Source organism: Pieris napi, chromosome 17 (genome assembly GCF_905475465.1).
Source record: "Pieris napi chromosome 17, ilPieNapi1.2, whole genome shotgun sequence".
In the NCBI taxonomy this organism is placed as follows: domain Eukaryota; kingdom Metazoa; phylum Arthropoda; class Insecta; order Lepidoptera; family Pieridae; genus Pieris; species Pieris napi.
Genome location: NC_062250.1, coordinates 2,756,659 through 2,780,082, shown reverse-complemented (window position 1 = coordinate 2,780,082; position 23,424 = coordinate 2,756,659). Strand labels below are relative to the sequence as shown.

Below are 23,424 nucleotides of genomic sequence, written 5' to 3'. Positions count from 1 at the left end.
TAGAGGTGTAATAAAAATGCATCTTATGTGGATATCTTTTAATTGTAATTTTTTGAACACAATACAACATGCAAGCATCAGAATGCTTTATGAAATTAAGAAACAATCATATCTTTTCTATATTTGGTACCTATTTTTGGTTTATTTAAAATTATTCATGAAAACGACCATCTTTATACAAAGACAAACATAAACTATAATAATATATTACGAAATATTTCTTACAACATGGGCAACGGTAGCACGAGCGACGGCGGGATCTGTGCGATATCTTATTTACAAACTTTATACACATCGAGATACGTTAGGCCTCGCGCCCGCCGCCCCGCGCCCCCGCGCGTTCCGAGTCAACAGCTACACAGTACCGGTACAAGTCTAATTAATAATAGTATAATATAAGCGATCGCACGCGATAATTTAGAATTCGAAGATTACAGACGCGGGAAGGAACGCGCGGAGGCTAACGCGGTCTACGGCGTCGGGCCATCGCGACGTTCGTCCCTCTCGGCCGTCACGCACACGCGCGCGTCACGGGCCGAGGCGCCGGCCGCCCCTTCGCAACGAAAGGCGGGAGCTTCTAATTTCGGACCTAGGATAACTACAATATTGCTACGAGGATGAAACGTTCGATGCGAGCGGACGGCGCGGCGGGCGCGCGGTCGCCGAGTCGAGGCCGAGAGCGCGGCAATTGGTTAACATTAGATCTATCTAGAATAAATAAGGTGTGCGTGGTGGTCAGGGCGGCTCTAGCGCCGCGCGCCGCGATGCTTGCGGTGCGGCCGAGGCGCGCGGCCCAGCCACAGCGCCGCGAGGGCCAGCGCCGCCGTCAGCGAGCGACGCGCTCTGCACACGGACACCCTCATGCGACATCTGAACCGACGTCACGCGAAGGCGCACCGCAGACACGCTTTCGTCTACGGGCTATGTCTGCGGTGGGCCTGTTGGCGTTCTTGTCGGTACAGAGATCGCTAATAATAGTCTACCCAACAAAAAGTATTACTAAACTATTCACATTAATATTTTAACAAAATAATTTACCTATAAAGCTAATAAATTGCGAACTTGGGAAATGTTTGTTACTGACTACGTTAAACTGTTCTTGCAAAAGAAAACAAAATGTGTGTTGTACAAGAAAATGTATAATTTTGTTTTTATGGCCCAAAATCAGATGGCAATAACATTATTGTTTTATAAAGACAATGATATAATGTGCAAAAATAAAAATTACTATGGAGAAATTTAATTTTCGTTCAAATTAAAATTATATTATTGCACTTGCTCCATTGATGCATATCAAAATAGTACAGTGAAATAAATTATGAGAATGAATAAAAATGAAATGATGAATGCTCTCATGCTTATGATAAACTTTGAAAAATACAATGGCAAATGCAACAAATTCATGCATTTTAAAACTTTAAACATGCAACACAATTCTTTAAAATGTCTTCAACGATCGTCACCATATATAAAATTAAGCACTAATATCAAAAAGATTCCAAATTTAAAAAGTAAAAAGTTTAAAAATTAAATCTACTTTGAATTACTATCGTTTATAAAAGCACTATTTCTGCTAAACGAAAAAACTCTAAAGAAGTAATTTGACTAATAATCTTGTTAAGTATAAATACATCAACAATTTTATTCAAAAAATATTTCTATGGAAATCTGTGTAATAAAGCTTTACGAATTTTGTCGTGTCGAAAATTGTCGTGATAAAAATTGAAGACACCAAAAAGAGAACTCAAAAGAGCAATGAATGAATGAGTAAGAAGAGTGGGGATGGTTACCGATGCACACAACACGCGAGATTGCTCACCAGAGTAGCGGCGCACTGCCCGCCCTGCAACAAGCACGAGCTCACTCACACACTTCCGACTTGAATACATTAAAATAGCATGTGTGCGACCGATCGATATAATTTGCCTATCCAAGTTCAGTAAACTCCTTCGAGCTCGCTTGCATAGTCGATGGAGGTATAGAATTCTCAGCGAATATTTTTATAAACCATCAATTATTTGCATTATAAGCAATTAATAAACTGAGCATCTGTGTATGGTTCACAAATGAACATGTCGTTGAAATTTATACTTTATGTTTAACACATAAGAGTTATGTTTCAACAAAACTGTTACAAGTAAAACTTCCTTGTAAAGTTTCTTGGTTTCGCGGGCTTTTCTATAAATGTATTCAAGTCGAAATCTAGTATTAGGTAAATGAGTTATTATATTTTATAGTTCGTTGGTTAGTCACGCAATGGAAGGATGATCTGCAGTTCACGTGGTATTTAATGTTGATTAGTTAGCATTGCAAGACTTTATTGTTTTAGTAAAAATTGATTGAGCTTTTATATAAGATTGCATTTTAAAGTTATGAATGAATATTATAAATTTTAGTAAATTCAAAAGGTGTAAAAATGTATGTTTTTTTTATTCAAGGCCCGTCTCCCTAGTAGTGTGTAGTGTTATTTCAATAGAATTTAGAATAACTAAATAAAGAATAACGCTTCGAACTATAGTGAAGTCTAGTACAGTCAAGTTTGAATTAATGTAACTATTCGGATACATTTATTCAGCTGAATAAACCTAAAATAATTGATTCTAACTGCATTCACTCTCTAACTAGTCTTTTTTCGTCTCTTTCTGTTATATTGTGTTACACTATGATGAAAAGAGACAAATGAGTAATTAGTTAAAGTGTACTGCCTCTGTAGTAGTAGCGCCGTGTGTGTATACGTACCGAGCACGCGCAGTGCGGTGCGCAGCCGGGCAGCTCGAGATGCGTCGAGGCCCGCCACTCCCCCCGCGCCCCGCAGCACCCTCCCCCCTCCGAGCACTGTGGCTCCCAGCAGTCCACCTCGCCCAGCTGGAATTGACACACGCACATATTACATGTAGCTTACAGCTTAGATTTTGGTATAGGAAGGTAATATGACTCCGCTTCTCAGTTGTGGAACGACGGACGTCAAGAATAATTAAAATGTACTAACGAGGCATTCGCAGATCTGGCACTGGTAGAGCCAGCGCTCGCCGCTTCGGAAAGTGACGTGATGCATCTCCTGATGGCGACAGTGGAAGCGCGCCTCGCAGTGCGGGCAACACGACGACGGAGCTAGGCTCTCGCTGTCCATCTGTATACACAAGCGTTTTATCGGATCATATTATACTATAGTGATCTATTTATACTCTGATTTTTTATTCCGTAGAATTCTGACAATTCATAAGTGTTGCTAGAATTAAATCAAGAATTACTTGCTTTGATGTATAAATGTTACAACAGTACTTATTTATATTTATTTCCAACACAGAAATATACAGAGTATTTACAATATTATTAACCTACATATACTCAGATTTTTTATTCCGTAGAATTCTGACATTTCATAAGTGTTGCTACTAAAAAAGTTCTTCACCGAAAAAGGGACAAATTTGACCCATTTGAAGGCAATAAAAAAAAATGCGACGGATTTGTCATGTTCTATCTACAAAAAGGTAATTCTAAATATTTACTTAATGAAGTGACCTAATACAAAAATAACAAATATTTTAATATCACGAACAATATATCGAATTAACTTTAATTACTTTATTTTATTCTTTAGCTGGCAACACTGCCTACTTATTCCAGGTTTAGTAAACCTTTTAAAAAAATAGAAATGTTATGTTTACAAGTCAATATCAAATGTAGAATCTTTGAATCTAAACCTAAAAACCTTAAAAAATATAATAACTAAAATATATATTTTTTTAAGTCCCAAGGCAAGGTTCCGAAGATTCTGGCAGCGTTTCCCCTTTGAAGAGCTAGACTAAATGTTTGTCCGAGGTAGCTGCCAGCTCTTCGGTCTCCTGTGATGTCGACTAACCTTTTAGCTATTTCCTTAAAAAGCCTTATAGCACTAGGACCCCACGGATCAAGGGTCTCGACACCGAATGGGACAAAATCATATTCGGAGCCCCCTCCCCCCTGTATTTGCAAGCTTTAGCTTTTTAAGCCAAGTTACCATGTTATTGCCATTAAAAAAATTTAATTTTACGAACCACCTTTATATTATAAGGCCGAATGAGATACATATATCTGATATGAAAGTATATTTTTTTTGTTACCGGTAGTGAGGTATTGTCTGTATCACAGGCGCAGAGTGCGCGCGTGCACGAAGCGACTCCGCCCACGCACGAGCACGTGCGGCATCCGCCCGCTTCCGCCCACCGAGTCCCGTCCGGAATTATATTGCCTTGCCACGAACAACCTGCAATTTGTATAGCTATGTTTCTAATGTGCTCTATATAACAATGTTACGGGGGTAACATATACCGTGAAATAAAAAAGACTACTGCCTTGCGATTCTGTAACTCACTTTTCGAACTCACACAGCGGTTTTCACAGCGGCGGTCGCGCTCAAATCAGTCGTAAAGCTGATTTGAGCGCGACAGCGAAATTTTATGATTTGGCATTCTGATAAGGGGGCTTGAAGTTTATTGTTTATCAGATACCAAATCGTAAGTGAGTTACAGAATAGCAAGGCTGGACTTTTGTCGACGAATCTTTTCGTTATAAGGCGCCTAATTATACATAAGCATTATATACATTTTCAAAAACCAGTAGAGACAGAAAGTTCGCTCTAGATGCGTACGACGCTCAAACTTGAGCTACCGAACGAAGACAGAATTTCTTAAAGTAAATAAATGTTACTTTTTCTAGACTCTCATATAAAACTTAAATTATAGAATTATCATGGTGCCTCATGAGCACTAATACTTACTAAGTTCACAGGGTTGTGTATCACATTCACAACGGAAGCTTCCCTCCACGTTGACACAACGCGCACTCGGGTGACATGTGTGGAATCCTTCCGAACATTCATCTACATCTGAAACATATGACAATATTATTAAATTTAAAAAAATATCTCATCACTTGTTACGTTTGAAATGTTTATCAAACTTATTTATTTTTGGTAGAACTGACTACAACAGTATTACAAACGTTTAACAGATAAAATTGAATTTTATTTAGTTTTATTTTAAAAAGGCACACTAAGGAAACATACAGACACATATAAAAAAAACAATACATGCATCACAATACATTACGATTACAAAAGAGAAAAGAAACAATTCAATAATAAATGACAATAAACTAGATTCAGAAATACAGATATTAAAACGAATATGCAATTAAATATATTTTTCCTTTGGAATTTTTATTGATGACGGAACAATGACTGCAGCATCTTACGCTTGAAGACACGGAGAATGTAATTTAAATGTTTTTAAGTATCACTGAATATTTTCACAAAAATCAGTAAAATATAAATTTATTAATCGTACTGAAAAATATCGTAGCGAATATAAGCAGTTAGATAATTTAGTTTACCTTCACAATGATCTCTATGTGGGTCGCGGCGATAGCCGTCCCGGCACACGCAGTAATAGGAACCGGGCGTGTTGACACACGCAGCGCGCGGTACACAGGGCGCGTGGGCTGACGGGTGCGCAGGGGGAGCGCACTCGTCCACGTCACGCTCACACCGGGAACCGCCAAAGCCACGCGCACACACGCATCGCTCCGGACCCGCGCAGACGCCGCCGTTCAGACATCCACCCGTGCATATTGCTGGAAAGTCAATCAATCAAAATACGTTTATTTAGTTTAGATGCGTCTTAACGCATGCTTATGTCAAAAACGTTTACAAAATTCGCGAAAGAGCAAGACGCCATCCATTCGCAAAACTACCAGGAGGCCTTGTTCTGAGTAGAACGGGCAAGAAACTCAGCAAGTTTTACCGTCCCTCTACATTATAAAAGGGTTTAGAAGTATCTTAAACATTGACTAAAAGCGTGAGAGGTATGGTAACAATAGTATATTTAAGACTAGAAGACTACTTCAGGACAGGCTACGCAAATAAACTGTGTGAGCGGATTGTAAAGAAAGTCTTTAATTCACAGAGTATTTGGTCTTAAAAAAATTACTCTGTCATCATCTTGTTCATAGTTGTAAGTATATATTATCCTATTGTTCCTATTAATAGCGAAGGTTAAACATATACCAATAATTATAATAAACCCATAGGAGACGTGGACAATCAAAGAAGACAACAAATATTTCGGTTTTGACTTTTGCATTAATTATTTTAATAAAATCAGATATCCTTATTTGTTTCGGGATTTTTGCCAATAAGTGATCATGCTTCTGAGCCTAACACACGACTTTTTGGGTCTACGGCATGGTTTTCGTCACGACGTCCTTCACCAAATTCATTAATATTACAAACATATTTTAAAACTTACGAGTACAAATATATCCGTCGCCACTATATCCCTCTCTGCATTGACAGGAATATGAACCTGGCGTGTTCGCACACACTGCGTCTGCGTGGCATGAGTGCGTCTCGCTCGCACACTCGTCGACTTCTACGCAGTTGAATTTGTCGCGTCGCGTGTACCCAGGCAGGCATTGGCATACGTACCCACCTACCACGTTAACGCACCGTGTGTTCGAGTGGCAGTGGTGACCGTACAAACCGCCCGCTTGCTGACATTCATCCACGTCTGGAATTAATTTAGTTGAAAATTGGGTCGACCTTAAGGAAATTACTTTAAATACAACACACACACTAAAATACACACATAAAATTTTTTTTAACTTTTTCTTAAAGTAAATAAATAAACATTGGAAATGTAACTCCAATGTTTATTTATTCTCTATATATAGAACTCTTCTTTATTGTAGTTACAAACTTACAAACAAAAGCTTTAAATCGCAGCAAGTGTGCTAATTCTATGATATGATTTGTAGATTTGAAATTTAATCTGATAATTATCGGTGATAAAGTAATTACTTAAATAAAAGTCGTATGAACAAAAGTTAAAATTTGGGTCCAAATAAAGAAACTTACTGCCAGAATAAACCTACCTTCTATCTTATTTAAATTACCTTCACAAGAAAGTCCGTCTCCTTGAAATCCTTGATTACACTTGCAAGTATATTTAGTATTGAGATTCATACACGTCGCGTTCTCGTCACACGAGTGACCCATGCTACAGTAGTCCACGCCTAAACATTAACATTATAAAAAAAAATAAAGACCTGATATATAAAAACCGTACTTGTATCAAAAAATTTAATAAAAATTTCAGTCATTACTGCGTCTAAGTCGTGGCCATGTTGATTACAATATTCTTTTTTCTGGTAAAAGTAAAGGGATACTTTTAGATGGCAGAAATCGCAATTTGAACAATCATTGCTAATAATAAATACATACATTATTCTTAACCAACGTAATAATAATAATAATTAAAAATGGATAAATAGAAAACTTGAACATATTTGAAAAGTTTGGTCCCTGGGGCAGTATACTTTTAACGCTGGCAGCATTTCCAGGCTGTATACTTAATATTTGAGCTTTTACTTTTACGTCTCTATACTCGTTTCTACTATCCCCAGGTCGCTATTATTTACCATAATAAATAAAAAGCAAGTAACCATTGAGTAGGTACTTACTACGTAAAGCCAATGTGGTAACTGAGACGAGAAGCAAATGCATAGTTCAACTGCCTTTTGCTTAACAATAAACCTTCCTTAGTCTGACAGAAATACAATATATGCCCTACTTAAAAAAATTCCCCAACCTTTGATTTGAAAAAAAAATTACGTGTTAGCATGGCGACCACTGGTGAACATTTGGTTCAAAAATCAAAAACGTTTTCGTAACATGTATGAGTGAAACTCGCGAAAATACAATACAGATCTTCTGTGTTTACCTGGACAAAACTTGCAGCATTCGCCAGGCACGGTGAACTGATCCGGCGGGTCGCAGGGCAAGGGCGGACAGGCTGTGTCTGGGTCGACCCTTGTGCACTGCATGTTGCCATCATGGCATACGCATTCCGCGCATTCCTTTGGCGCGAAACGTTCGCCGTGCTCATATAATGTGCCTTTTAGGAGGCATTGTCCTAAGGAACGTATTTAAATTAAATAATCGTTATATAGTGAGTAAATTGCCCAGATTGTGGGATAGGAAACCTCTTATACAAAGAAAGATTTCTGAGTATGATGCATGTTTACAATACTAATCGCTAGTATTTGTAAATGATATGTACATATGTTAAGCGCATAGAATGTTTGATGTAATTGTTAACATGAATAGTATATCGAAGCAGGATATATCCGTTGTATTTAGTCTATATACGTTGGAGGTTCCTTTTCAGGTAGATAGTAAAATCTCAACAACACTAACGCCTATTTAAAACAAGATTTACAGATAGGATAAAATAAAAATCCAAAAGGGGTTAACATAAAACAATAATAATAATTAAATGAAAGAGACGTTTGAGAGCTATTGGTTCCAAAAAAAGGTAAATTCTTCATAATTATATTTTATACAAAGTCCCGAATTAGTGATTACATTGGTATGTATTTTAGTTAAATTTTCAAAGATGGACAGATGACATAATAGAACTAGCGGAGAAAAACTGGATGAATGTTGCTCAAGAGTCAAGACGAGAAATGGACAAATATTTATAAGGCTTTTACGCTAAAGCAACTAGACTTTAAAGTCAAGTCAAAGTCCAAATCATTTATTCATATAGGTAACGCAATGTACACTTATGAACGTCAAAAAAATATACAGGGTGGCCAAAAAGTCGTGGATCAAACGCAAATAGGGGATAGATGAGGTCATCAGCGGCAAAAAATTGTTCTACGGGAGGTCTCTAAGGTCAACCCCTGCAGAGTTATGATTTATTTTGGTTTTTATATGAAAATTGACTTTTTATTACTATATATATATTAATAGAGGACCTATTAGCAGGAGGCATGGTGAAATAGGAGCACGCATTTTTATACACGCAAACACATTGTCGAAATAACTAACATCACCGCATACACGAATTCAAGTACGACCAGTCACCACAAATAGAAATTATACTAACTCAACAAATACTAATATGAAGAAATGTAAACTAACTAATTGTTGTATGGATTACTTAATAAAGCTTTAACAATAATAATAGTGTATTTTAGTAAGACTTACTCAAGCAAGTAGGACAGCATTCGCCCGGGTGTAGTACGGGGTTCTTACATTCCGCCCTGTCGCACTCCACCGGCCTACACGTTATCTCTCCGTGCTGTAATTTGAAAAAAAAAAATAGTTTCAAATAGATATTATTTATATTAATCATATTATTCAATACATATAAGGTTATTGTAAAAATATTGTCTATAATTTCAGTACGGTTTTCTGGATTATCAGAACCAAATTAAAGCAAAGCACAAATCTTTCAAAGCAAAGTACTTTAAACTAATTTGAGTAATATAACTCACCACGCATGAGCAGCGATTACAGTCCTTCTGCCAAGTGGCGCCATCTGCGTGTACTGTGCCATTGGAGTAGCATGACTTCTGGCAGTCACACTGCTCCAACCGCGCCAGCCGGGCTTCTGTGCCCACCAACTGAAATATATACACACCGTATAAAAAGTCGCCCTTTATCTACTCTGATCTATTTGAATGTATAAGTAGGTAAGTATTTTTAGAAAAAATTGTTTGAACTTTTTATTGCGAGATTAAATACGGTACTTTAATTTCGCAATAAAAAGTTCAAACCCGGAAAGGAAAGGAAAGGAAAGGAACCCTCACCTTGAGTGAAAGATCATGAATATGTGAAGTTAACTCTTGAACTGTAGCCTGTAGCAAAGCGAACTGACCACAGGTAGGACATTCAGAATCTAAACCTGGACATTGAACTAGGTATCCATGAGGCCCAGACACCAACCTCACGTCTTGTAGTGTTCCCTGAAAAAGAAATTCAAAATGAATAGTCAGAAAATTAAATTTTATTTATTTCGCTCCAAAAAACAGTTATCAACGTACCTTAAACAAGGAATGTTTGCTATTTCTTTGCCCGACCCAGAGAGCGAGTTGCGGCTGTGTGAAATTTCTATCGGGCGGCGGAATGAGGCGGCGGTAGAGCGGATGGCAGTCCACAAAGAGCGTTGCCTGCGCGCCCGACACCGCTAGCGCCAGCCGGTGCCAGGCGCCATCCGCCAACCGGAATGGGAAGGTCTCGATGCGCGGCGCCGTGCCTCCCGCCGCCACGTAGTGCAGGCGCACCTCGTCCCTCCGTCCGCTGGACTGCACCTCCAGGTACCTGCACAGCCACAGCGCTACTCAAGTGTCACGTTCTCGGAACCTCCCGCCGAGCGAACCGTTCCGAGGTACACGTAAAAGCAAACACAGTATACTCGGAAAGCGGACGGAAAGGCGACCGCGAGCGGACATCGGCTCGATCTACATCTCAATATCGCTCGCTCGGGATAGGGGACCATGTACCTCGGAACGCGTTCGGTGTCTGAGCTACTCGGCGAGAAAAGACGCGCCTTCCGTTGTCCGAATGCGAAAGAAATCGGGAGATTCGTAAACGACCGGCGAGCGACATCGTGACCGGTCCCTCGTCGGCGGCTTCGATCGGTCGCGTCGAATCCACGTAACCGATTCCCATGTCGCTTGGAATGCAAGTGCAAGCCCGGCGGGTCCCCTTTGAGCGGGCGCGGGCCCGACGCGGTCGCGAGACGACGGGAAACATCAAGGTACACATAGAGGCGGAACGATGGGAACGGACAGACACATAGCACAACACGTCAAGACACAGAACACAAACGGACGACGGCGGAGGAGGCGCGGGGTCGCATGCAAGTTGGCTCACCCGTCCACGCGTACGGCCATGCAGAGACAGTGAGCGCAATGAGTCAACAGATGGATCGAGGAGGACATTCCGAGGCACAGGACATTCCAAGATACATGATTCTCCCCTATGCGCGCGCACGCATCCAGCCTTAGCGAAATGCGTGCGCGCGCAGCGATGTTGAGATCTAGAACTCACCATTGTACGCCGCTGTACGTCGTCGATGGTTCGTTTGTCGTTCTTCGCACCTTGAGCCATCCTTTGAGACTTCAAGTCGTGTCTCTATTTAACATTACACATTTTGTTAGATGCCTTGTCTAAAAATATTTTAGATCACATTAAACCGAGACATCTTATCGAACTAAAAAGATCATGCAATATATATATAAAACTGTATTGAAAAGAATAAATAAAATACATATATGGGTACAGAAAGGTTTTGATAAAAGCTTTACCTGTTAAAGCCGTGAGAGAACGATAAAATAGTGCCAGAGTTGGCTGGATCTTGCCGCAGCGCAGCAAGTAGCGTGAACTCTGGCGAACGTCGCAAGAGTTCAGCTGCTCGCTCGAATGGTTCTCCTTCTACTTGTAACGACCGTGTGTCTCCTGAAATTTAAAACAATATAATAATTAACTGGACATAAGCATATAAATTGACAATTAGTCAAATTGAAACTGTTTTATTAAACAAGTTCTAGTTCAAAAAGCGCTTCAAAATTGGCATATTTATTTCCACTTGCCCTTATAAAAAAGTTTATTATATTTTACTGCAGTTGTAAATCAACACTTTTCGGCTCGGTTACACAGTTAAACATACAAAGGAATTAAAAAAGGAAATTTGACCTCATTATAAACGGTATACTGTGCAATAAATTTCGATAAAAATCAGTAGATTTGGTTGAAGCAAGCGTAGCTGTATCGTAGCACGAGGCCGCTTAACGATCGTAGCTTCGTAGAGGTTGGCTCTACGCCAGCTAACTTGATCCACTGGGATTAATTTCATTGCAATAATATTTGAGTTTAAATAACATTGTGTATTAACTGCTTCAAAAATAAAATTCTTTAAAGAATAGAATTTTATTTGAAGAGCTTACAAGAGACTATCTCTTATTTTTCAACTTTGGACTGGTTTATAAAAGCAATAAATATTACAATGGAAATGAAGGGTGTCTGAATAATATGACTAAAGAGTAAATTGTGCAGAAGAATTGTTTGGGGTTGAAGGAAATACATCAAAACAATACATTTTCTTATTATCTCACTACTACTTTTGAACATGCGAAGCCAGATAACTATACTTAAGCAATTTATCTTGTTAGGTTTTCATTATTGCACAGCGAGAAAATAATGTTTTCATCACGTCTAAATCATTTGTATATTTCAAATTTTCAATTTTACGGAAATTTTAACTTCAATATCCAAATGGTGCTATTTTAAAGAACACACTTTTTAACCGGGTTAAAGTTATGTATTATTATAAATTTACAATTATTTATTAGATAATACAACTTTTTCTACAGCTGTGATACTTTTTTGACATTCAACACCTTTTGTCTTCAGTCACCGTGACCACGCACGCTGTAAAGTAAGCGAAACGTCGGTTAAATTTAAAATTATGTAAAATAATTGTAAATTTATAATAATACGTAACTTTAATCCGGTTAAAAAGTGTTTTCTTTAAATGTGTAAAGGTTATGTCAATAAAAGACAAAACTGCTATTTTGCAATTTTATCTAAAGAAAAGGGGATATCGTTTTCCCCACACAAAGTTCATTCGCCCTTTCAATATACGTAAGTACTTGTACTATTTTCACAAGCATCGAAGTTCTACGAATTTGTACATCCTGAATATATTTTAGTCTCTTTGCCTGAACCATTTTATGTTACGGTTAAAACTATTATTTAGTTTAGGTTTAGTAAATCGACTCCATAAAAAATATGAAAATTAATTACGTATATTATTAAAATTTGTAGGCAATAATATATGTATTAACCCAAATATCGTTAAGCAGTCAGAGACAACTAAATATTTTATTTTACGAATTTTTATAAAAATTATTTGGTTTTTGAATACTAATAGATAGATTAGAGATACTAATCTATCTGGGTACGAACCTTGAAAATATTAATAACATACAACTTACCCTGAATTTTAGTAAATATATCCGAAGAACGCCAAGTAAATACGTTAATCCGGTAGAAATACAGCGTATGGTGTCAGCTAATTGGATATTTTCCACATTTATGCTAAATAAATTATGACACTTTCACGCTTTTATCTCCCCTTAGGCTTGCAAATACTTTCATTTCAATTAATCGAAGAGGGTCCGCTATAAAGGTAAAAACGGCTACTGTAAGTTGATCTACGCTTTGTTAACTGGAAATTACTTATTCAGGTTCTTCCAGAGGTCTTGTTAAAATGGGAATTGTTACTGCATTTTCTCGGAAGCTTTTATTAAATTTTGGTTATAAAAGGAATAGATAGAACACTGTTTAGAAGTTTGTAGTTGCCTGAGATTTTTAGGAATAAATTTTATTTTTTTCGTATTGATTAAAAAAAAGCTTTTAATATTGTGGAGCGGTGACACTCTTTGATACATTGAAATTCTGTTATATAAACACACTAGCAAACTCGGCGAACTTCGTTTCGCCACCAGATGGCTTCGTTTTATGTAACATTTCGTTTGGTGGTCCCGCTTTTCTGTTGAAATTTTTCCTGAATTTTCTTTGCTATAAACCTCACCGAGCCCGAAACCTTTCCAACGAATGTAAAACCGTGGAAATCGGTTTGTGCGTTCTGGAGTTATAGCGTCAGGAAGGAAAACCCGACTTATTTTTATATAAACACATTTATCTAACTATGGCACTAATTATGAGGATGTTGATATTTTCCACCCCACCAAAGAGGTTATGAGGATTTTTTTTATTATGTTAATGCAACGAAGTGTTAATAAATAACTATTTGAAGAGACGAGAGGAGTTTGACTTTGTTTAGCAGTAACAATTTAGTTTTTTCTTTGAAGTATTAAGTTTTACTTGTCGTTTGTTTAATGTTTAATTTCAGTTTTCTTTTGTTTTTTTTTCTCTTTTTGTCTATTAATGTTCTGTTTCATATTTATTAATTATCTATGTAATCTGTTTTGTCTTTGTATATTGTCTAAGTGTTTTGTTTTATAATACGTATGTTAGCTGTAAGATTACTAATAAATCAATAAATAATTAAACAAATATTTTGATGTAAATCAGGTATGTAGTTATTTACAGGTACGCCGGTGATCAGCCGTATGTATTATAAATTCAAAATAATTGTTATTTCGCCGGGAACCAAACTCTATTAGAAAATAAAGGAACTATAAGAATAGTTCGTGATATGTTACTAAAAAAAATCATTTTGTAAACCATCACAAATCAATTCTTTATATGTATAGATAATAAAACAATATAAATAAGACACTGAATACGTGCACCCCAATATTTTGGTTTCATTAAATCACCCCATACGCAAAATTTAGCGAGATACAAATAGCGCAAGGCATTGTGTAAACATCATTGAATAGCACCCCGCGGCGAATATATTTATTGGCTATCGTTTATATTTGGGGATTATTAGCTTACGATAAACTATTCAAAATCTTTACATACTATAATAAAAGACAATTACAATAAAGGAATGAGAAAAATATTTTGTGCATTAAGACATTTTGCGTTTGAAATATTTATGGGCGCTATATTTTAGTTTTTTATATATTATGCATTGTATTATGCATTCAAACCAAAGCATGTTTCATTTATTTGTGCAATTATAAACAGTTCGTTTTTGTAATTAATATAAACTTACTGTCTTAAAATAATTATAAACCTATAACTTTAATTTGAAAATTATCCAAAGGTAGAAGTGAACTAACACATTATGAATAAAAAGCTTTTTAGAAGCTCTTTTAGATGGGAATATTACAAATTGCGATAAATTCGTGAAGCGGGGTGTCATTTTCACACTTCGGTCATTAAATAGCAGCTTTTGTGAGGCATTGAGCTGTCAAGTACAGCCACGAGTGGCGTCAAGTGTCGCTCACTGACAAAAGAAGCGCGAAACCAATTTTGTTTACGTTTTACTGGATGTGCCTTCTAAAGTAAGTGAGCTGGTGTCATAGTTATAAATTCATACCTATTCCAGGCCATCATAATATATTAAGCACTTATTTATAATATATAAATTAATATTATTGCATCGTTCCAACTAAAGTACTCATGTCTATTTTCTTTACAGCGTGAACACAATTTGAAGGAATAAGACGACAAAGTATTTATCTTTAAAGACTTAATAGTATACCAAAATTTTTATTAATTATCTATCCCAATTTTCAATTATTAGAAATTGATCAGATAACAAAGTCTTATTTGTCAGTTTTTGGAAATATTTTAGATATAAATTACTCGACATTAATGTAAAGTATTGTAATATATAGGTGAATAACATTTGTTTTATGTAATAGGAGGCAAATGGGCAGTAGGCTACCGCCGCCTATGGACACTTACATTGCCAGAAGACTCGCAAGTGCGTTGCCGGCCTTTGAAAAATGGTACGCTCTTTTCTTGAAGGACCCTAAGTCCAATTGGTTCGGAAATACTTTAGTGGGCAGCTGGTTCCACATAGTGGCAAAAACACACACAAAAAAAGATTCAGTTGTGGAACGACGGATTGTTTTCATTATACGACAAGCAAAAAAGGTTCGTCTTTTATAACAAACTATTCCAAAATAAATTTATTTAGACAGTATGATCAAGATAGTTTTAATTGCTACGATTAAAAAACATGTTTAATTAAAAAGGAATACATTAATATACCCTGATTGTGCTTACTAATATTACATTTTGCAAAGCCTTGAAATAACGAATGCAACAGCAACAAAGAGACAAAGTAAAACAAATCTTAATCAAAGCTATGCGCTGCGAGATTAATCTCACCGACCCAGATGCCTCGAGCTGTCAATGTGGGAAATAGACAATAGACGTATGACGTTTGACACCCCGAGATAATGCAACCCCACTGGGTCTGGTCACCCTCCGGCAATTATGACGTCCATAACATTATGCTCAGTGGTTATGCGCAATTTGTTGATTTGCTTGAACATCACGATGGTAATGATTGAATAATATTTGTTATTTTTTAATTTAACATTAATCAGATTGGGACTCATTAGGAAAATTTGTATGTAGTCTAACCTTAAACGAACTTGGACAAAACATACTTGTTGCAAATACAAATAAACCTTGTTTTAGCAATGGTAGCAATATTACGTATTATCTCTCTCTTTAATCGGCAGCTCAAGTGTTAGCGTCGTGGTCAGCAAGGAAGCATCCGGAGCGGACTATTTGTTTCCACCGGTTTCTGGCCAGCGCCAGTTCTCTTATGACAGTACAGTTTTGAGGACGAGAGTCTTTCACTTGATCGGTCCATCTGGTTGGTGAACGGCCACGTTTGCGTTCTGTGTTACCAACCACGATGAGTTTCTCCAAGTTCTCATCGACTCTGCGCATTTTATGGCCAAATATATAATATATATAATTATAATGGCAAGTTATTTCAAATTCAATTTATATATAAACAATAGACTGAAGACATCTATTGTCTATACATAGATTTTTCGTCTTTATTGTGTTGAATTAATAATTATAATACTTTTAATCGCCTTCAAAGTTATCATATACATTTTTATACGCTTTTTATATTTTTCTTATTAAGTAGTGTTCAATGAAAAATTTGTAATATATCTAGTTGCTGTAATCCATGCAATAAATCTTAGCTGATAAATGGTAATGTTAATTAAATATCGTTACAGTTTCCGTCATCCCGTCACTGTAAGTATGGAATTAGGGCAGGCTATTTACTGGTGGGATTAGGGACGCTTTGTAGTTAATGGCTTGTACTGACCGGAGAGGGAGATTATGGTATTCAATTCAATGTGACCAATAAAGCTTTGAAGGGATTTGTCACGCAATTAGGGACCTTAGTATCGAAACTTTTATATGTTATCAAAATCGAAGTTGTAATGTTCATGTCTAATGTTTCAGCCTTTATAAAGCGTATTTAAAATAAAAATACTCGTATCTTACGAGTTCAATTGATAAAAACGTAAAAAATTTGTTTAGTATAAACTTTTTATTTCAAATTTTCTTTATATAGAACCATTTACCGTTTTGTACCAAAAGTTACATTGAAAGTCAAAATTTATTCATGTAGGTAACACAAATGAACCTCAAAAAAGAAATATACATTAAATGAGTCTAATTTTACATATGCTCCCAGTTCTCAAATCAAAGGCGTAGAATGGAAGAGAAGAACTTGCAATAAACTCTCCGCCACTCTTTTTAATCGCCAAGTTTTTTGTTTTACACAACGTTTGTAAGGAGCTGCAACCATTACACCATGTTCCACATGACATCTTAAGTAATAAATAATAATAAAATAAATTAAAAAAGATTTGTCCTCTACCATTAAAGATGTACCACGGAAGGGTTACCCATATCACAGGTATCTTCCCAGGAAATGCTGCCAGCGTTAAAGTTACGCTGCCACAGGGACCAAACTTTTTAAATTTGTTTTGATTTTCTTTTTAATCATTTTTAAATATTTTTATTAATACTGTTTAGGTTAAGACAATTGTAAATACTGTATACTCGATTGTAATCAATAAAATATATATTAACTTTATTTATTTATTTACTATTTTTACACAAAAAATAAATAAATGATTTAATAAACTTAAAATAAAGCATGGAGCAAAGGGCAGCTTTATCGCTAGTAAGCAATCTCTCTCTCTTCCTGGCAACCCTAATAAGGACACTGTACAAAAAATTGACAACAAGTGCAAGAGTACTAAAATTAATGTATTATTTGGGGTTGTATGTATTTTTGTATGCTGTCATAAAATAATAAAAAGAATGTCTAAAAAATAAAAATATTTTTTTTGGGGTGGACAGCCCTTATCACTTAGGGGTTTGAAAGATAGTAGCCGATTCTCAGACTTACAGAATATGCATAAAAAATTTCATAAGATTCGGTCAAACCGTTTCAGAGGAGTATGGGAACAAGCATTGTGACACGAGAATTTTATATATTAGATTACACTGAGCATTACGAACATTCAATGAAGTTTGACACAAGCATTGCCAGACCAAAGTTTGTTTACTGTATACACTTTTGGTTCCTGAGAGGGAACTGGGTTTCTACAGCACACCTGTAATAAACCTTAAAAGGACGTGTTCAGACAACTGTTTTATATTTATAAAATTCCCTCAAGTACACAATAATATTTTATAGAACAAGGGGCGAACGGGCAAAAGGCTCACCTGAAGTGACATCGCCGCTCATGGAGACTTACATTTCTAGAAGGCATATTATACCCTTCAGAGAAAACATTGTAATTTATGCTCCTACCAAAAAGCAAACGGTTTATTTTTAAAAAAATAATAGGACAGCTCAATATAGTATGGGTGAGTGAAGTCTACGCCATAATGGATCGTCAACATTGCAGCGAGGTGCAATCCATTTCAATACTGGTTAATGGGCTCGGGTGCGGCTCTTTTATAATGTCTGTCTTATCAAACTGATATACTTTTAATACGATTAGTATTTCCTGATCGTGTATTGAATAACTACTACCATTATTTTTATATTGAAAGAGTACAGTAGAACAATACAAATAGCACTTTTGTTTCATAACATTAAGGCTATATAGATAATTATTAATACAAGCAAAATAAAAATTATTACTAATAATAATAATAATAATAATAAAGCCTTTAATCAGATAGAAAATAATTACATAATTTTAAACTTAAACTTAACACTAGTGAGTCGGTGACACCGACAACCCATCTGTTTGCCCAACTCTGGCAAAGGCCTCCTCCATTTCTCTCCACTCTGCTCTGTTCTGAGCTTTCCTGGTCCAAATTTTCCCAGTTACGGATTTTATTTCGTCTTCCCACCTTCGAAACTGTCTACCTAGTTTTCTTTTATTATTTCTTGGGTACCAATATATGATCTTTTTGTTCCACTTTTCTATACCTCTTATTACGTGACCAGCCCATTTCCATTTCAATCTTCGTATCCTCGTTGTGACGTCTTCAATCTTCGTGTGGTTTCGTATGATTTTATTATTGATTCTATCGGACTTCCTGATATTTAGCATGCTTCTTTCCATCGCCGTCTGGCATGTCTTCAGTTGCCTGGTTTGCATTTTAGTGAGTGCCCAAGTTTGGCAGCCGTATGTTAATACCGGAAGTATGCAAGTGTTATACAGCTTTGTTTTGACATTTATTTTTATTTCTGTGTTTTTCATGATTTCGCTAAGCCCCCAGTAACATTTCCACGCTTTCCCAATTCTTGTATCAATTTCCTTCGACATTATACCAGTGGTTGAGATCTGTTGGCCCAGGTATGTGTACTCTTTCACATAATCAATTGACTTTCCATTTACTATAATAATATCTTCTGATGCATTCGTCATGGCTTTAGTTTTTGAGGTGTTCATTGTTAGCCCTACCTTGCGGCTTTTCCTCTCCAGGTCTGTAATCATAAATCTTAGATGCTCTTTGTTTGTAGCAAATAGTATGATGTCATCGGCGAATAGTAGGTGTGTTAGTTGTTCCCCGTTTATGTTTAGTCCGTACCCATCCCATTTTAATTCTCTGAAGATGTCTTCTAGTACAGCTGTGAATAATTTAGGTGATAGGGGGTCTCCTTGACGTACACCTCTATTTATTTTGATTTCTTTTCCTACTTTTTCTAGTTTTATTCTAGCGGTACTATTCGTGTATATATTTTTTAATATTCTGATGTACTTTGGGTCGACTCCTTGATTTTTGAGGCAGTGCCAGATATTTTCGTGCTCTATTGAGTCGAATGCCTTGTTGTAGTCTATGAAGCAACAATAGAACGGCACATTGAATTCTTTGGTTTTCTCAAATATTTGTCTTACCGTAAGTATATGGTCTAATGTTGAATATCCCGCCCTGAAACCAGCCTGCTCTATAGGTTGATTTTCGTCCAGATTTCTGGTTATTCGCCGCAAAATTACTTTCGCAAAAACTTTATAGATGTTTGACATTAAGCTTATCGGCCTATAATTGTTCATGTCACTCCTGTCACCTTTTTTGTGGAGGAGGATGATCGTTGATGTGGTCCACTGTAACGGAATTTGTTCAGTGCTCAGTATATCGTTAAAGATGTATTTTAGTAGTGGTGATATCTCTTTTTTGCAGACTTGAAGCATATCATTATTGATCCCGTCAGGGCCGGAAGCTTTGTCCTTCTTCTGGGATTCAATTGCTTTGTTTATTTCTGCTTCTATTATATGAGGAACATTATCGTTGCTAGATAAGTCTATATTGTAAGTATGATATTTGCTGGAGTAAAGGTTCTCATAGAATTTTGTGGCTATTGATAAAATATCCGATCTGATAGTCCTTGTCTTGCAAAATTGGTCTTTCATATTAGGTATCCACTTTGTATTGTCAGATAAGAGCTTAGCAGCCTTTTTTATGCCACCCGTCTTGTTAATATGATTTTCAAAAGTGTCACGTCTAAGACGTTCTCTGTCTCTTCTCATTTGGCTCTTAATTTCTTTGCTAGTTTTCCCTATTTGTTCTCTGATAGATTTTGTTTTGTAAGTCATTTTAATTAATTTTGATCTTTTTTCTATGAGGTCTTTTGCTTTAGCTGATATGTTGCCATTGTCCTGTGATTTGGTTTTAGACGTGGTTTTCGATCTTGCTGTTAGTATCTCGTGTATTATGTTGTATTTCTCTTGAGTTTTTAGGTGCTCGAGCGATGATTCCTGCACGGACTTGAGGTTTTCTTTTATGTTGGCAATACTTGTGTTGCTGCACATTGTGGATGTTTTAATTTTGAAGGGTCGACCTAACTTCAAACTAAATGATGCGTTTAAACACGCTCTAACCATTCTATGATTACTGTTGAAGTTAAGGGTAGAGATGGTGCCACAGTCGTCGATTGATTTGGGTCTGTTCGTTAAAAAGTAGTCTATTTCATTTTTGTATCGCCCATCTGGTGATATCCAAGTCCATCTTCTGGAAGCTCTTTTTTTGAATACACTATTCATTATTTTCATATTATTTTCAAATGCCATTTCCATCATCTTTTGCCCGTTTCGTGTTCGTTTTCCAGTACTGTAAGGACCTAGTACGACATCTTCACCGTTTCTTGGGGTTCCAACACGTGCATTGAAATCGCCCATTATAATGCAGTTTTTGTGTGTGTGTTCTTTTAAGGCGGTGTTAAGGGATGAGTAGAAAAGGTCGATCTCTGAACTCGTTGATTGCTCAGTTGGTGAATATATTTGCACTATAGACCATGTTTCTCTGCCTGGAGGGATTCTAACATTCAATATAGCGATCCTTTCTGATATGCCGATTATTTCCACTATAGAGTTTTTGAGTTCTTTCTTGATCAGGAAACCTACTCCATGTCTTCCTGGAGTTTCACCTTTATAATATAATATGACTTCATCGTATTCCTGAATTGATTCGCCAATCCTTCTTACTTCGCTCAGGCCTATAATGTCCCATTTAATATTTTTGATAGAATATAGAAGTTCTTTAAGGCTTTCTTCAGACTTGAGGGATAATGTGTTGAATGTGGCTATATATATTTGTTTGGTATAAAATTGTTTCTCAGTTGCGCAAGTATTCGTTTTAGGTGTGGGAGTGGGAGTAGTATTTGGAGGGTAATGGTCGCTTTCCCCCACGGTGACCAACCGTCTTGGGGTGATTGCTTTCAATGTTTCTTTGGCTAAGTGTGTTTCTATTGTTGGGTTGGGTTTCCTGTTTTTGTCGGCGTCTGTTGAGCGTTTTTTGATGCTGAAGGTGAAGGTAGTGACAGTGATCTACCACGTGCTACGTAGTCTAGCATGCAAGTTTTATTAATCTTCTTTGGGCCCGCAGTACGTGCGTAAGTTGGGGATTTGCTTGGGGAGTTAGTGGAGTCTCTTTTTCTCTTATCTCTTTTGTCCTCTTTCGGTTCTTTCACAACTATTTTATCCTTGAAAAAGTAACAAATTTTTCCCATTGCTCGTTCCTCCTTTAGTTGAGGTAGAAGTTGTTTCCTCTTTTCCAAGGTTTCCTTGCTAAGGTCCTCCTTAATATAGATATCAGAATCTAATTTCTTTTTGTTCCTAAGTACTTCGTTTCTTCTCCAGTTTGTTGTAAACATTACAAGGATAGGACGCGGTTTGTTGCCTTTTTTTTCTCCTAGTCGATAAGCTTTATTTATTTCATTCGAGTTCAGATGAAGATTCATCTTTTCTTCAAGTACTTTTTTTATGACTTCGATTGGAGACTCCATGCGCTGTTCCTCTTTTATACCGAAGAAGATTATGTTGTTTCCCTTCCTGTATTTTTCCATCGACTTAATTTTGTCTTGTAAGATTTTTACTTCAGTCTTCAGGCTTTTGTTTTCTTCCACAAGAGCAGACAATTTTTCGTTAATATTCTCTGACACGTTTCTAGTGACAGCTTCGGTTATTGCCTTTGTTTGCGCAGCCATCTCCTCCTTCATTCTTTGCCAAAAAAAATCCATCTCCTTTTCCATTATTGAGTTGGAATACTAGATAAGGGTTGTCAACACCAGATTCCGGTTTCGGTGTCAGCCAGTAAACATATGTTATCGTTAACTCGTCCGAAAATAATTACCATTCGCTTCGAGCTCGGGAGCGGCGGCGGCGGTTTAATTCCTTACAGAATTACTTTTCCTTTTATATTTTTCCCTTTATATTCTACTTGTTCGAAATAAATAAGATATCTTCATATAAATTTATAAAACAAAAATTAAAAATAATTGATCTTTCAATTTCCCGTGTATAGGTTTGAACTTAGGCCTATAGAAATGTTCGATTCCGGAACACAGCTTATCTGCGACGCCGAGGTACTGTATGACGAGCAGGACGAATTACTTGAACAGTTTCTTTCTTGAGTGACGTTTACAAAGAGTGACGTACACACGTTTAACATCACAGATAAAAAGTCATAGTTTTTTCTTCTTTTTGTAGTAATATCAATAAAAATTGACTGATCCTTGTTATAAGTCACTTGCACTTGATTTGTACACGCACTTTTAATTGTTTTAGTCAAAACGAAAAGTCACCGAAATCGAAGTCAAGACAACACACTTTAAAACGTGATATTTTTCTATTTTTACACTAATAATGAGGCAGATATGTTTGCCTATGGTATATCTTCTCCTGGTTCACTTCAATATATACTTTTTATTGTGTATTCTCACTTATTTCTATTTTTAATTGGTTATTTTGCGAGGACTCGATATTCAACTTGCGCCTACCCGCAACAAGACCCCTACCCGCAACTTAACAATTTGTTTAACAACAAACAACGCAAAAATTATTACTACTAATTTATAAAAAGACCAAAACATTGTCGTTTCTCTTCTTTCGGTGAAAGCATTATAGGTTAACTATATATGTAAATAAATAAAAAGGATTTTATCGTATGGGATGGAATCCCAAGTATAAAGAAAGTACAAAAAGTAATCATGTTCGTCAAAAGTTTTCGTTTTAACTTTGTTTGCGTATAAGAAAACTTCCTCAATACGTCATTTAAACTCAGAATAACCATGACAGTAATTGGAAAACAAGTTATAAGTAAGCAGTCTATTAAAAAGTTTTTTGCTATTGTCAAAGTACACTGAAGACTTTCTTGAATGCCAT

At 36.5% G+C, this 23,424-nt stretch overlaps 1 protein-coding gene across 1 annotated transcript in view; it reads right to left on the bottom strand.

The window, feature by feature from the left end:
- Positions 1–23: 23 nt before the first annotated feature.
- Positions 24–23,424, bottom strand: part of LOC125058012 (protein kinase C-binding protein NELL1-like) — a 47,376-nt gene continuing 23,975 nt past the window's right edge. The window contains exons 3-17 of the mRNA XM_047662008.1: positions 11,137–11,287; positions 9,871–10,147; positions 9,637–9,792; positions 9,322–9,450; positions 9,032–9,125; positions 7,761–7,952; positions 6,934–7,053; positions 6,288–6,548; positions 5,374–5,613; positions 4,760–4,867; positions 4,104–4,246; positions 2,990–3,130; positions 2,740–2,865; positions 1,791–1,843; positions 24–843 (exon numbers count right to left, since the gene is read on the bottom strand). Coding sequence (XP_047517964.1) covers positions 747–843; positions 1,791–1,843; positions 2,740–2,865; positions 2,990–3,130; positions 4,104–4,246; positions 4,760–4,867; positions 5,374–5,613; positions 6,288–6,548; positions 6,934–7,053; positions 7,761–7,952; positions 9,032–9,125; positions 9,322–9,450; positions 9,637–9,792; positions 9,871–10,147; positions 11,137–11,287 — 2,288 coding nt within the window. The 3' untranslated portion in view covers positions 24–746. The remainder of the gene's footprint in view (positions 844–1,790; positions 1,844–2,739; positions 2,866–2,989; positions 3,131–4,103; positions 4,247–4,759; positions 4,868–5,373; positions 5,614–6,287; positions 6,549–6,933; positions 7,054–7,760; positions 7,953–9,031; positions 9,126–9,321; positions 9,451–9,636; positions 9,793–9,870; positions 10,148–11,136; positions 11,288–23,424) is intronic.